Source organism: Hypomesus transpacificus, chromosome 16 (assembly GCF_021917145.1).
Source record: "Hypomesus transpacificus isolate Combined female chromosome 16, fHypTra1, whole genome shotgun sequence".
Lineage (NCBI taxonomy): Eukaryota > Metazoa > Chordata > Actinopteri > Osmeriformes > Osmeridae > Hypomesus > Hypomesus transpacificus.
In genome coordinates this window covers 144,020-159,406 of record NC_061075.1, presented here as the reverse complement: position 1 = coordinate 159,406, position 15,387 = coordinate 144,020, and the positions used below count along the sequence as shown (strand labels likewise).

Genomic DNA, 15,387 nt, shown 5'->3' with positions numbered 1-15,387 from the left:
ACTTGTCAGGATATCTGTGATATCCTCTAGTCTGCAGCGTGAACAGCCTGCTCTTGGTTTCCTGCTAATTGGGTATCAAGAGCTGTGATGTCCTGCGTAGTAGCTACTGGAACATGTAGGCTTGAAATGGAATTACCTGTGTCTGGAGAGACGAGTAGGGGTGAAGGGTTGAACCCTCTTCATGGCAGACGTTGGAGATCCTAATCCGTGTGCGGGGGGGGGGGGGAGAAGTGAGTGTGGGGGGTCAGGGTTAGGGGTCGTGGGGGGTCAGGGTTAGGGGGCGTGGGGGGGGCTGCCATTAAGACCGCTTCTTCAGTTGTGTGGGACTTGTTATTGTTGGTTGTTTGTGTGTGATTGTTTGTTTGTGTGTGATTGTTTGTTTGTGTGTGATTGTTTGTTTGTGTTTGATTGTGGTGATTTCTTGGTGCTAGCATCAGCCTGGTGCTAGCTGAGGTACATCTCCCCCTCTCTGATTACAGTGGTCCTGCTATTCTGTAATACTTCCTGTAATACTTCCTGTATTACCGAATGCACAGGAAGATGCTTTAAGTGTCCAACAGACCCTTGTTAATCATGACCTGGGGCCTCATGTATAAACGTTGCGTACACACAAAAAGCTCATGCACACTTTGTGATGTATAAAGATTAACTTGACGTGAGAATGTGGGGGCCATCACGGAAACTTTTGAGCAGACGTGAGACTGTGCGGACCATCCGTAAAGTCTTGTCCGACTCTGTAACGTGGCAAATTTGAACTGAAAAGTGCCGAAACTCACCAAATATTACAGAATAAAGTTACCACTACTACACTTATGACGTTGACTATTCAAAAAACATAAAAATAAAAGTTTAATCATTAATGTGGATGATCACATCAAAATGCCAAAACCCAAAACGGGAAATGCTATATAGCCTTCTGTTTAATCCGCCACTTAATAACTTCTGTTAAACTTGAGGGTGTCAAACAAACGACAACATCACTCAGGAAATGCATGTCACGCTAACGACCCTATAGCTGCCATGCTGTTACTATGCGCCACCACTCGTTTCTTCATTTAAAGTTTTACATCGGACCATTTCTTCTTAATTTCTGCCATGGTCCGGTTCACTGAACCACAACATTTATGGCCCAATAATTATAATAGTAATTGTATTGGTAATGCACTTTACATTTAGCTAAATCTCAGTGATACAGGTTAAAAACAAAAAGGGCGCAAGTAATGAAAGTTTTCAACTCCGCTGACTTTCTTTTGTCGCTTCTGGTATGAAAGCTGCGCAATCCTTTATACATGAGGCCCCAGAATACTCAAGTTAAGCAGTGTATGCCGTTGAGGCGTCTCAACACTGGAGATATTGTCATCTGACTGTCTCCTCCAGACATTCAGTCAGCTTTCCTCCAGCTTGCGGTGGAGTTGAGGGGTGTTGGTGGTGGAGTTGAGGGGTGTTGGTGGTGGAGTTGAGGGTTTGTTGTGCTGAGGTGGTGGAGTTGAGGGTTTGTTGTGCTGAGGTGGTGGAGTTGAGGGTTTGTTGTGTTGAGGTGGTTTCCATGGGGATGATGTTTACGCCATCATCTTCCTTCAGCTTAAACAGAGCTGTCACGTGCAGCTGTGCTCTGCACCACAACCACAGCCCCACGCAGATACACACACACACTCACACACAGTTCAAATTACACAGCTGCCAGTAAACCATACCTAGCCTTCCCTATCTTCTATTGCACTGGCCTGCGTCACACCTGTCATCTTCATGTGTCATGGGATTTTTGTCACTAATCATTAACGCTCACGACGTAGGATCCTTAAGACTTGTATTTATGTTTCCTTGTTATGGTTCTCCATGTTCTAACATGTTCCATGTTCTGCCTCCCCAGGCGCCAGGTGGTGAGCGTGTGCGGCATGCAGAAGCCACTCCCCCTGCCTCAGAATGAGTGTACGAGACAGCGGGGAGGCAGCGAGGGAGGATGGACGCTCCTACCTTCTCCAGATCTACCCTCGGCTGGCGGCCCCGTCCGCGGGCTGCTGCAGCCTGCAGGTTCCCAAGGACGCCACGGCCACCGCGGTGGTGCAGGACGCCACTTTGGCCCTGGGCCTGGACCCCGGACGCCTGTACGTGCTGGCCGAGGTGAAGCAGTGTGGCGGGGAGGAGTGGGTGCTGGAGGCAGGGGACCTGCCGGTGCAGAGGGTCCTGCTCTGGCCCCGCAGGGCCCAGGAGCCTCACCCCCCCGGGCAGGGCTTCTACTTCCTGCTCCAGGAAAGGAATAACGACGGCTCCATCTGTTACGTCCACCTGCAGGCCCTGAGCCGTGAGCGTGAGGCTCAGAGGCTGGCGGCCCGTGGCTTCCTGCCACCACGCCAGGACGACTGTGACGACCTCTGCAACCTCCCCGTCCTCAATGAGGACAGCATCCTGGACAACCTGCGCAACCGCTTCCACAACAAGAAGATCTACACCTACGCTGGCAGCATCCTCATCGCCATCAACCCTTTCAAGTTCTTGCCCATCTACAACCCCAAGTACGTGAAGATGTACGAGAACCACCAGCTGGGCAAGTTAGAGCCGCACATCTTCGCCATCGCGGACGTGTCGTACTATGCCATGCTGAGGACCCGGGTCAACCAGTGCATCGTCATCTCCGGGGAGAGCGGCTCGGGCAAGACCCAGAGCACCAACTTCCTGATCCACTGCCTGACGGCGCTCAGCCAGAAGGGCTATGCCAGCGGGGTGGAGAGAACCATCCTGGGGGCGGGGCCTGTGCTGGAGGTGAGCAGGGAGAAGCTGTGTGTGTGTGTGTGCTTTCGTGTCTGTCTGTGTACTTGAAAATGAGAGAGGCTAGGAGAGATTAAGAGGAGAACTGTGTGTAGAACCGAAAGGATAGGTGGGTTTTCTAGAGGAGATGGCTGACAGATGGTTCATTTTGTCTGCATGCCGTGCACCTCCCAGCCCAGTGGCTGGTGTCTTGGTGTGAAATGTGTGGTTTAGTTGAACACTCTTTTTTAGGTCAGATCCTTCCTCTTTTGTGAATGACTAATATCCTCCCAAGCATATAGACTCTCCATAGGCATATAGACTCTCCATACAGCCTGTCTACACAGGCTACACAGGCATATAGACTCTCCATACAGCCTGTCTACACAGGCTACACAGGCACATAGACTCTCTATACAGTCTGTCTACACAGGCTACACAAGCACATAGACTCTCCATACAGCCTGTCTACACAGGCTACACAAGCACATAGACTCTCCATACAGCCTGTCTACACAGCTACAATTCAGGTCTATAATATACACTGTGAGTGACAGAGGTGGTTTCGGTCCTCTGGGGAGAAGCTGATCTCAGACAGGTTCTCCTCAGAAAGGAGAACTGAGAAGGGAGATGGTTGTCGCTGTTCCTTGTTGCTCTCCTGCTCCATAGCTACCCAGTCATGTGAGACTGGAGCAAAAAAGAGGGTTATTTGTTACCTTGAGAACTTGCGCAAGCTTAAACGCTTGAACAACCCGGGGAGCCTCTGGCCCTGGTGGAGCCTCTGACCCAGGTGGATCCTCTGGCCCTGGTGGAGCCTCTGACCCTGGGAGCCTCTGGCCCAGGTGGAGCCTCTGACCCAGGTGGATCCTCTGGCCCAGGTGGAGCCTCTGGCCCTGGGAGCCTCTGGCCCTGGGAGCCTCTGGCCCAGGTGGAGCCTCTGACCCTGGGAGCCTCTGGCCCTGGTGGAGCCTCTGGCCCTGGGAGCTTCTGGCCCTGGTGGAGCCTCTGGCCCTGGGAGCCTCTGGCCCTGGTGGAGCCTCTGGCCCTGGTGGAGCCTCCGGCCCAGGTGGATCCTCTGGCCCTGGGAGCCTCTGGCCCAGGTGGAGCCTCTGGCCCTGGGAGCCTCTGGCCCTGGTGGAGCCTCCGGCCCTGGTGGAGCCTCTGGCCCTGGTGGAGCCTCCGGCCCAGGTGGATCCTCTGGCCCTGGGAGCTTCTGGCCCTGGTGGAGCCTCTGACCCTGGGAGCTTCTGGCCCTGGGAGCCTCTGACCCTGGGAGCCTCTGGCCCTGGTGGAGCCTCTGGCCCTGGTGGAGCCTCCGGCCCAGGTGGAGCCTCTGGCCCTGGGAGCTTCAGGTGGAGCAGCTCACCTGGCCTTGGTCTGGAGGAACCACTGTTTCCCAGCACAACCCTGGGAGGGTGTGGTCGCCATGGTGACAGCCTGCTGCACTCTGTCATCATGCTCAACCACAGATCTCCCTGTTTGGACTAGCCACGGTCAACACACACACACACACACACAATCTCACCACTCACATCTGTTGTCATTCTCATGGTTAGACGCCTCAGGGTTGCAATTCCCGTTTCAATACGTTTTTAAATGTCAGTTTCAATAACATCTTGATATGTTTGTTCTTGCTTCATGTAGTTGACAAGCGCTTCACTGTACAACCTCTTTCTCCTTCACACACCGAGATGTTTGTAACACATAAGACTTTAAGCTGCTTGTTCTGAAGAGTTTGGACTGTGTCTTCAGGTTTATTCAACTTCATGCAGTGCCGGCGGCGCCGACAGCCGATTCACTTGAAGCAGTGAATGCTGGTGTGTGGTGGCGTCTCTCTCCATGGCCTCAGGCTTCCTCCCTGGTCATGTGATCATCACTTCCTGTAGATGTCATCAGGCAGGCAGGCAGGGATCACAGGAGCAGGTCTACTGTCTAGTCCGAGCTTCTCACACACACACACACACACACACACTACCTAACACACACACACACATTCACACACACCACACACTCATGCACAAATAAGCATACACGCACATACACACACAAGCATGAACACCTCCGCAAAGATGAAGAAATGTGTGTGAGCTGCAGAAAGCTTGTAGGGGAGTGAGGAGTTGGCGTTCCCTTCCATGGTGTTTGGTGTTGGGAAACGAGAGGCTGCAGCTGGAGTCTGGCAGCTCACGTCAGAGCTTCATTCCTCAGTAATGTGTCTAAAAATAACAGTCAGCAAAGCCTCATGAGGAATGTAATTTATTGGAAGTGAAACTTTCAAACAAGTATTAGTCCCTGAGACCCAATAGGATTCTTTAAGGGATAGTTCACTGATAGAACGCTCTTAACGGGATGGTTCACTCAAAGCAGGCTCCTACAAGAACGATCAGACCCTTCCCATATACCATCTAGGCACAGATAATGTATAAAAACTGTCTTGCGAACTGGCCCCCCCAAAAATGTGTACCTTGTGATTATTTAGACTAGAATGAGCATCACACCTGCAGTGTTACTGAGGTAGCATCACACCTGCAGTGTTACTGAGGTAGCATCACACCTGCAGTGTTACTGAGGTAGCATCACACCTGCAGTGTTACTGAGGTAGCATCACACCTGCAGTGTTACTGAGGTAGCATCACACCTGCAGTGTTACTGAGGTAGCATCACACCTGCAGTGTTACTGAGGTAGCATCACACCTGCAGTGTTAGGCAGCATCAGACCCCCCCCCCCCCTCCCCCAGTCAGCACTGTTTGGCAGTCAGTCTACCTATCCCAGAGTGCAGTGCTTCCCCAGGCCTGTGGTGTGACCAGCAGACTGAGGCAGCCCTGTAATCACCAGAGGGGCCGTCTCTGCAGGGCTCAGCCCACAGCCAGGGCCTCCACCCAGGCTTCCTGAAAGCCCCTCCCCCCCTGGAACTGTGGAGGACTTGAGGAGGGACTCAGACTAACATGAAATGCAGTTTTACAGAAGGAATAGTTCCTTTTCTTTTATGTGGGTGGCAGTCATTTTTAAATGTAAATATTTTAATGTATATTTAAAGATAGCAACCTCATTCTTTTTGAAGTTAGTCTTCCTCTGCAGGTCAAACTACTATGAACATCATATTTTCATACTTTTTGGGATGTTCATTGGTTTCTAGTTTGTGGGAGTGCAGTCCACCTCTGAGTGGTTAAAAGTTAAGGCTGGCTGCTGTGAGGAGGTTCCAGGAGAGAACATGGTGAGGAGGTTCCAGGAGAGAACATGGTGAGGCTGGCTGCTGTGAGGAGGTTCCAGGAGAGAACATGGTGAGGCTGGCTGCTGTGAGGAGGTTCCAGGAGAGAACATGGTGAGGCTGGCTGCTGTGAGGAGGTTCCAGGAGAGAACATGGTGAGGAGGTTCCAGGAGAGAACATGGTGAGGCTGGCTGCTGTGAGGAGGTTCCAGGAGAGAACATGGTGAGGCTGGCTGTTGTGAGGAGGTTCCAGGAGAGAACATGGTGAGGCTGGCTGCTGTGAGGAGGTTCCAGGAGAGAACATGGTGAGGAGGTTCCAGGAGAGAACATGGTGAGGAGGTTCCAGGAGAGAACATGGTGAGGAGGTTCCAGGAGAGAACATGGTGAGGAGGTTCCAGGAGAGAACATGGTAAGGAGGTTCCAGGAGAGAATATGGTGAGGAGGTTCCAGGAGAGAACATGGTGAGGAGGTTCCAGGAGAGAACATGGTGAGGAGGTTCCAGGAGAGAACATGGTGAGGAGGTTCCAGGAGAGAACATGGTGAGGAGGTTCCAGGAGAGAATATGGTGAGGAGGTTCCAGGCAGTTCTGCGGCTGGATTGACAGATGTCCACTTACTGCTTTCGTTCTGTTCTCAAGATGAAACGTAAAAACACTCAACAGCAACGTTAGGGTAGAGATAATCAGATACAACCAGTTTCCCATATGTCGCAATAGTTTAGTATTACTATTGTCCTGCATTGTGAGATTGATGTCTAAAAAAGAGTTGAGCTGAGAGCTGCACTATGCTCCTCAGAACCGGTCCTACTGGTTCCTCTGTACTTCTACAGTGTTGTGTTTTCAGCCTTCTTCAGCTCCTCCTCTTACAGAGATGCTTGTCAACTGTTGGCGGTCTTACTGTTGTTTTTGGTCTTTATTATTGTGGATTCGTGTTTCAGTGGCCGTGCTGAAGAACAGAGGTCAGAGGTGTCAGAGGTGAGAGGTCACCTGGGGTCAGTGCTGAGTTTAACGTTGAGGTGATACCATAGCCTGGTTATCAGTGGATCATCTAAACCTCTGGTTACCTGATTAGCTGTCCTCAAACTGTTTTGGCTGCAGCAGTTTGCTCTACAGAGGAAAACCATGTCTTGGTCTGTGCTGGTCATGTTAGTTGCTGTTCAGATGCAGTGTAGCAGGCAGGCTTTGTTCTGGTGTGTTTCTGCTCGCCGGCCCTCTGCTGGCCAAGCTGCCACACTGCATCTGGACCTGGACCCAGGATGACATCATTATGGATCAAATATCATAGTGTGGTTACATGACTCAGAGATCTGGATCAGAACTCACCCCACCACCACAACTACCCTCTCCTGCGTTTCAATTGCCCTGCCTAGTCTACCATGATAGTCATCCATTTTGAGAGTCAATGCTCTTAATATAGATTGCATATCCTGTTAAAATGAGTCATCCTTTTTTTGAGATCCCCAGCTAGATTAGCAGAGTTAATGTTAACAGCGTGGATTGTTTTAATTGAAGGGTTTATTGACTAAGTGATTAGTGGGTATACCAAAAAAAACTTGCACACAGTCTCTCACTCACAGACAGGAAGTTCCTGTCATCTGCAACTCTCCTCTCAGGAAGTGGAACTTTTGCACCACAGGAAGTGCTAGTCAGAGGATTTGCTCTTGCCATTGGCCGGTTTTGTCGCCGGGTGGTGATGACATGCAGCTGTATTGTTGCTCAGGAAGTCTAGTGGAGTAGTTTGCTATTTTGCGTGTCTGTTGTTGAGCTCTCAGCCTGTTTCCTCTCCTGCTGAGACTGAGCAGAGTGTCTGCTGCAGCCAGACCCTCCTGACCCAACAGCAACATGGAGAGACTCCAGCCTTTTGATCTCTCTCTCATATCTCCAGACCTGTTTAGCCCACTAGCCACCTGGGGGGGGGGCCTGTGTGTTGTTGTCTAGGACCTAATCATTACTGATGATTACCGTTGTCATAGCTTCATTAGCGTTATTAGCTTCATGAATATGTTTGAGCAGACCTGTCTAAGCTGGAATGTGCTAGCATCACATGCTAGCCACACATGCTAGCCGGTAGACATAGGCACATAGCTATTTAGTCGTAAGCTTGTTCAGGTGTTAGCAGGCTAGCTTGGTCTGTCCATTCAGATATTGTCAAGCTAGCTATTCTGGTATGCTTATTCAGATGACACTACCTAACCTTAATTGGAAGATTGACAAAGCCCTTCTTTGACTGGCTAGCTGAATAGTTGGCTAGCTGCCTGATGGACTGATGGGTTAGTCTTCTGGGCTTCTGTCTCAAGTGTTCTTGTGTGAACGTCCCTGGCCACACGTCACTCTCTCTCTCTCTCCCTCTTTCTCTCTCTTTCTGTCTCTGTCTCTGTCTGTCTCTCTCTCTCTGTCTCTCTCTGTCTCTGTCTGTCTCTCTCTCTCTGTCTCTGTGTCTCTCTCTCTGTCTCTCTCTGTCTCTCTCTGTCTCTCTCTCTCTCTCACTGTCTCTGTCTCTCTCACTGTCTCTCTCTGTCTCTCTCTGTCTCTCTCTCTGTCTCTCTCACTGTCTCTCTCTGTCTCTCTCTCTGTCTCTTTGTCTCTCTCTCTCTGTCTCTCTCTTTTTTCGTCACTGTCTTTCTTGCACTGTCTCTCTCACTCTCACTGTCTCTCTCACTCTCACTGTATCTCTCTCTCACTGTCTTTCTCTCCCTCTCTCTCTCTCAGGCCTTTTGTCTGCTAACTGGAGCAGCAAGGAAGGCCAATCAGAAAGAAGTTGTCCACAGAAGGCAGCTGTTTATTCTCAACCAGCAACACCATTGTCACCACTGTTAGCATCATGTGAATCCCCGATAGCGTTTTGTATGATGATACCCTCATGGTCTCATCCACGCTATGAATACCCTCATGGTCTCATCCACGCTATGAATACCCTCATGGTGTCATCCACGCTATGAATACCCTCATCAGTGTTTCCCACACATAGACTAATTTGTGGCGGTGCGCCACAGAATCAACACCGGCCGCCACACATTGCGTTTCGTAAAACATTTTGTTATCGCTATTTAGGTTAAAACACACAGCGTATTCGTTCAGCTGCATTTCCTTTCCCCTGCTCTCCCTCCGTCTCTCTGTCACTCATGCGTCTTTCCCACATATGCACACAGTCACAACATCAGCACACGTTAGCAACAATGCATACATATGCCGTTCTAGTAAGACCGACAGCTATATCAGCGAGCCTTCAGCATTAGTGCCGTAGCTAAAAGTCGAGGAAAGTTGAGGCTCCTTTTCGCTAGGTACCTTACTCACATTTACATTTAGCAGACGCTCTTATCCAGAGCGACTTACAGTACTCAAAGTTTCCCCTTCGTTCTTTTGGTGAGAAGTCTCAGGAGCTAGCTACTTACTCGGCGTCATGGAGCCGACCAGTTAAATAGTTGTTTAGCACTAGGTTGCTACATGCATAATGCAGAAATTATATGTTAGTTGTTGTTAATTTGTGAAGGTGTGATTCATTTTGGATTAATATTTAATGTAACAAATTAACTGTGTAACGAATTATTAACAAAGGAATTATTACGCCCCCCCCCCCCGGTCTGACAACCCCCACCCCTCCCCCACAATTAGATTTCTAATCTGTGGGAAACACTGCTCATGGTGTCATCCACGCTATGACTGAGGGGCGGTGCAGGCCGAGGGGCTGAGGGGTGGTGCTGGCTGAGGGGCTGAGGGGTGGTGCTGGCTGAGGGGCTGAGGGGTGGTGCAGGCTGAGGGGCGGTGCTGGCTGAGGGGCTGAGGGGTGGTGCTGGCCGAGGGGCTGAGGGGTGGTGCAGGCTGAGGGGCGGTGCTGGCTGAGGGGCTGAGGGGTGGTGCTGGCCGAGGGGCTGAGGGGTGGTGCTGGCTGAGGGGCTGAGGGGCTGAGGGGTGGTGCTGGCTGAGGGGCTGAGGGGTGGTGCAGGCCGAGGGGCTGAGGGGTGGTGCTGGCTGAGGGGTGGTGCTGGCTGAGGGGCTGAGGGGTGGTGCTGGCTGAGGGGCTGAGGGGCGGTGCTGGCTGAGTGGCTGAGGGGTGGTGCTGGCTGAGGGGCCGAGGGGTGGTGCTGGCTGAGGGGCGGTGCTGGCTGAGTGGCTGAGGGGTGGTGCTGGCCGAGGGGCTGAGGGGTGGTGCAGGCTGAGGGGCGGTGCTGGCTGAGGGGCCGAAGGGCTGAGGAGTCGTGATCAGGAAGCACAAGTTGTCCCTCTCTGAGAGTGCTGGATCTGAGACTGGAAATATACTGGGGGGTCTACTTCCACACAAAGAAACCAGTCAGGGCAGCCAGATACACCATGACACGTCCTGAACACACACACACAGGCTGGCACATACACACTATGGTCAATCTTGTAAACCTCTCATTCAAATGTATATATTTTCTTTCCAATCCTCTCTCCTTTCGGCTTCTGTCCTTCCCTAAACTCTTGTTGGCTCTCTACTCCTCGTGATACGGTTAAGGCTTCCCTCCCTCCCTCTCCAGTCTGGGGCTCATCACAGTCCACCGCAGTATCTTTACAGCCGTATGCAGATGAGTTTGTTTCCATGGTGCTCTGCCTGGCCAGCTTGTTTCCATGGTGCTCTGCCTGGCCAGCTTGTTTCCATAGTACTCTGCCTGGCCAGCCATTCAGCTGCTTCCTCGTCTGCTTCCCAGCCGGTCACAAAGACCTGAGACCATAACGCTGAGGTCTGAATGATGCAGTGACATGTTCAGCATTCCCTCCAGGCCTGAGGGGGCCAGGCCCAGAGGAGGGTTCCCAGGGTCCCCTAGCTCTCCTGAGGACGGCTGGGGGGGACACTGGGCAGCATTCACAGGGATGAACGATCAGTGCCAACTGACACAGCCCTCGTCCAGGCCGCTTTCTATGGCAGCCCACCCTAATAAACAAGGACTGTGTACACACAGTCTTTGACATGCATATCTGTACTCTGGGCACGCTGGGCTGCGTGTGATGACACAATAGAATCTGGCCTTGAATGATGACATCACACCTGAGCAGGAAGCTCTTCCTTGTGAGAAAAGCCCAGCAGCTGGTGTAGAGAGGGTTGGGTCCCAGACTGAGATCTGGGACAGAGGGCAGCACGACGGAGTGGCAGGGCCGTTGGAAGAAGAGGGTTAGGGTCAGGGGTTAGGGTCAGGGGATAGGGTCAGGGGATAGGGTCAGGGGATAGGGTCAGGGGATAGGGTCAGGGGTTAGGGTCAGGGGAAAGGGTCAGGGGTTAGGGTCAGGGGAAAGGGTCAGGGGATAGGGTCTGGGGATAGGGTCTGGGGATAGGGTCAGGGGATAGGGTCAGGGGTTAGGGTCAGGGGATAGGGTCAGGGGAAAGGGTCAGGGGATAGGGTCAGGGGTTAGGGTCAAGGGATAGGGTCAGGGGATAAGGTCAGGGGATAGGGTCAGGGGTTAGTGACGGTCCAGGACTCTTAATCAGCTCTCTAAATCCACCACTGTATCAAGCTTACCCTGCAACTGCTGCCCACTGACAACGTGGCTCCTGTTTAACACTGAGACCACTTCTCCCATGGCAGCCTTTGGCCTGTTTGGTGTGTGTGTGTGTGTGTTTGAACAGGGCTGTTATCTCTCTCTCTTTGCTCCCTCTCCTCTATCTCCTGTTGATCTATCTATGTAGAAGGAGATGGTGTCAGTGATCAAGTGAAGCCTCACTGTGTAATCCTCTTTTGAATAACTATGACTCCCCTCCCCCACACACTTACACTCAGAGAGCAGTAGCTAACATACCATCAGCGTCCCAGTAATGCCTCTGAGCGTGACGGGCATGTGACGTGTTTCCTCCCTCTCTGTCTGCAGGCATTTGGAAATGCAAAGACGGCCCACAACAACAACTCCAGCCGTTTCGGAAAGTTCATCCAGGTGAACTACCTGGAAAGTGGGGTGGTGAGAGGGTAAGTCACCACAACGTGTGTGTGTACTCGAATGGGTGTGGTACCATAGAAGGTCAGTGTGTGTGTGTGTGTGTGTGTTTCAGTTGAAATTCCTCTTTCATTTTTGCGGCGAGCCTGCTGGTCGCGCCTGTTCCTTCTCCTGTCCCTCCAGGGTCTGGCTGGGACCTGCGTCATCGCATGCTTTGCCCCTCCTCTTCCTGCTTGGACAGGAAGTCTTACAAATCCAGACCTGAAGAACACAGTCATATTACACTGTGTTCATTTTATTTCTTGTTATTGTGAGTGGGGATTTACTGCAGAATGTCAACCTTAGTTCTAGTTACATTTGTTTCTGTGAAAACCAATCAAGCCAGAACTTCTCTCACAGGGCTTGTTGATTACTGAGGACAAGGGTTCAAATCCATGCTCTGCAAATGTCTCCGGTCGTGTGTGTGTGTATAAGCTTCCCACCCTCTCCTCAGTACCTGTTGACAGATATATATATATATATATATATATATATTTGTGTTCTTAAACGATTAAACGAAACAAACGTTTTTTAATTGATAACAACATTGCAATCGCCTAGCTTTGACGAGGGGGCGGAGAATTCGCATCAGCTGTGTGCTTGGCCATCAAGTGGTATTTCAGACTGGACATGCTGCGATGATAGCTCATTTCACAACGACAAAACACACATATCACTTTGGTCTTATCAATGGAACCATTTGGCAAGTAAACTTTCCATTCAGAATCTTATTGGCATCTATTTCGGCTCGCCATCCACTCAAAACGTAAAGTTAGCCTACGACTCTTTAGCCGGCTCGCAAACCCAAACAAGTGTGTGCGGCGTGCCTGTTGTTTTGTTTCCGGTCTAGCTAGATCCGGTGTGGTGTTCTAGTTTTTCTAACGTCAGTAGTTGTTGCAACAGCATGTGAAAAAATGCTACAAAGTTTGATAGCCAAAAAGAACATTAATCGCGCGATAAAAAAATTGAGCCGTTAATTTGGGTTTGCGGTAACGCTGTTAATAACGCGTTAAACTGACAGCACTAATATATATATATATAATAATATAATAATGAGTTATCATCGCAGCATGTCAGCGGTCTGCTAGATATATAACCCTAACCCTTTATATATAGAGATATATATATATATCTCTATATATATAGCATTAGCATGCTATATATATTAGCAGCATTAGGATTAGCATGGTCAGCGGTATATATAAAGGGTTAGGGTAATATATATAGCAGACCGCGCGCCAGTCCACATCCCTGGCAGGCCCTGTCTCCAGAAGACAGGCTCCTGTTGGAGCCACCAGGGTCATACCTCTGCCCCCTGGCCCCAGCACGATGCAGTCTGCTGGCCTGCTGCTGGCTGACAGCCTCCCTACCCTCCACAGGCCTCAGCAGCTGAGCATGTTGGAGGTCATGTTGCTCTGCTCTCTGGGAGCTGCTCCTGTGGATGGCTTTGTTCTTCAGCCCTCTTCCCCTTCCCCTCCTCCTACACTGCAGACCACTCCCACACTGCAGACCACTCCCACACTGCAGACCACTCCCACACAGCAGACCACTCCCACACTGCAGACCACTCCTACACTACAGACCACTCCCACACTGCAGACCACTCCTACACTATAGACCACTCCCACACTACAGACCACTCCCACACTGCAGACCACTCCCACTCGGCAGACCACTCCCACACTACAGACCACTCCCACACTGCAGACCACTCCCACAATGCAGACCACTCCCACACTGCAGACCACTCCCACATGACCCCAGTCACACATGACCCCACACAACACACATGCACTACACAGCTCAGTGAAATAATCAGATGACCTTCAGTATCAATTGATTATTGTCTCTTTCCCTTTCTCCTCCTCCTCCCCCACACCCTCTCTTCTCTCATCCTCAGTGCTGTGGTGGAGAAGTATCTCCTGGAGAAGTCTCGTCTCGTCTCCAGAGAGAAGAACGAGAGGTAAGGATGAGCGAGAGGTCGTGACCCATGTGTTACGACCGTCCCTGGATGAGCAGACTAGGCTTTCGATGTCTAGGGGCAAAGGAGGGACTAACGACTAGCAGCCACCATGAACACAAACGAAGGCGTATGTGTAGAACCGTGCGTTTATTATACTAACAGAAAAGGCAAAAAAATACTTATACTAACAAAACATACATGAGAACACAAAACAGAATGCGGATGGATGACTGCCCGTTCCAAAGACGGGTCCTGGGTCTTTAAAGGCTGCGGAGAAGACGGACGGGATCGGGATTGGACGAAATCAGTAACGAACACAGCCAATTGCGGACAGACACCTGCAGACAACGTCAGGGAGAACAAAAGGGGAGGGGCAAACACGATAGGGCAGACGAACACCACACAAAGGGCCCACAGGCCGTAACACTTAACCCTGCCCCCACACAGAGATGCTCCCCAGGGTGAGGATCAGGATCAGGGTGAAGGTGAGGGTCAGGGTCAGGGTGAGGGTCAGGGTGAGGGTCAGGGTCAGGGTGAGGGTCAGGATCAGGGTGAGGGTCAGGGTCAGGGTGAGGTGAGGTGAGGGTCAGGGTCAGGGTGAGGGTGAGGGTGAGGGTGAGGGTGAGGGTGAGGGTCAGGGTCAGGGTCAGGGTGAGGTGAGGTGAGGGTCAGGGTCAGGGTCAGGGTGAGGGTGAGGGTGAGGGTGAGGGTGAGGGTCAGGGTCAGGGTCAGGGTGAGGGTGACGTGAGGGTCAGGATCAGGGTGAGGGTCAGGGTGAGGGTCAGGGTGAGGGTCAGGGTCAGGGTGAGGTGAGGTGAGGGTGAGGGTCAGGGTCAGGGTCAGGGTGAGGGTGACGTGAGGGTCAGGATCAGGATCAGGATCAGGGTGAGGGTCAGGGTGAGGGTGAGGGTCAGGGTGAGGTGAGGTGAGGATCAGGGTGAGGTGAGGTGAGGGTCAGGATCAGGGTGAGGGTGAGAGTCAGGGTGAGGGTCAGGGTCAGGGTGAGGGTCAGGGTGAGGGTCAGGGTGAGGTGAGGGTCAGGGTGAGGTGAGGTGAGGTGAGGGTGAGGGTCAGGATCAGGGTCAGGGTGAGGGTGAGGGTCAGGGTCAGGGTCAGGGTGAGGGTCAGGGTCAGGGTCAGGGTGAGGTGAGGGTCAGGGTGAGGGTCAGGGTGAGGGTGAGGTGAGGTGAGGGTCAGGGTGAGGGTGAGGGTCAGGGTGAGGGTCAGGGTCAGGGTCAGGGTCAGGGTGAGGGTCAGGGTGAGGGTGAGGGTCAGGGTCAGGGTGAGGGTGAGGTGAGGTGAGGTGAGGTGAGGGTCAGGGTGAGGGTCAGGGTGAGGGTCAGGGTGAGGTGAGGATCAGGATCAGGGTGAGGGTGAGGGTCAGGGTGAGGGTCAGGGTCAGGGTGAGGGTGAGGGTGAGGTGAGGGTCAGGATCAGGGTCAGGGTGAAGGTGAGGGTCAGGGTGAGGGTCAGGGTGAGGGTCAGGGTGAAGGTGAGGGTCAGGGTGAGGGTCAGGGTCAGGGTCAGGGTCAGGGTAAGGTGAGGTGAGGTGAG

At 52.0% G+C, this 15,387-nt stretch overlaps 1 protein-coding gene across 1 annotated transcript in view; it reads left to right on the top strand.

The window, feature by feature from the left end:
* The window catches only part of LOC124478634 (unconventional myosin-IXb), a 57,639-nt gene that overhangs the window by 13,859 nt on the left and 28,393 nt on the right, over window positions 1-15,387 (top strand). The window contains exons 2-4 of the mRNA XM_047036978.1: window positions 1,871-2,760; window positions 11,769-11,863; window positions 13,771-13,833. Of these exons, the coding sequence (XP_046892934.1) occupies window positions 1,924-2,760; window positions 11,769-11,863; window positions 13,771-13,833 (995 nt within the window). The 5' untranslated portion in view covers window positions 1,871-1,923. The remainder of the gene's footprint in view (window positions 1-1,870; window positions 2,761-11,768; window positions 11,864-13,770; window positions 13,834-15,387) is intronic.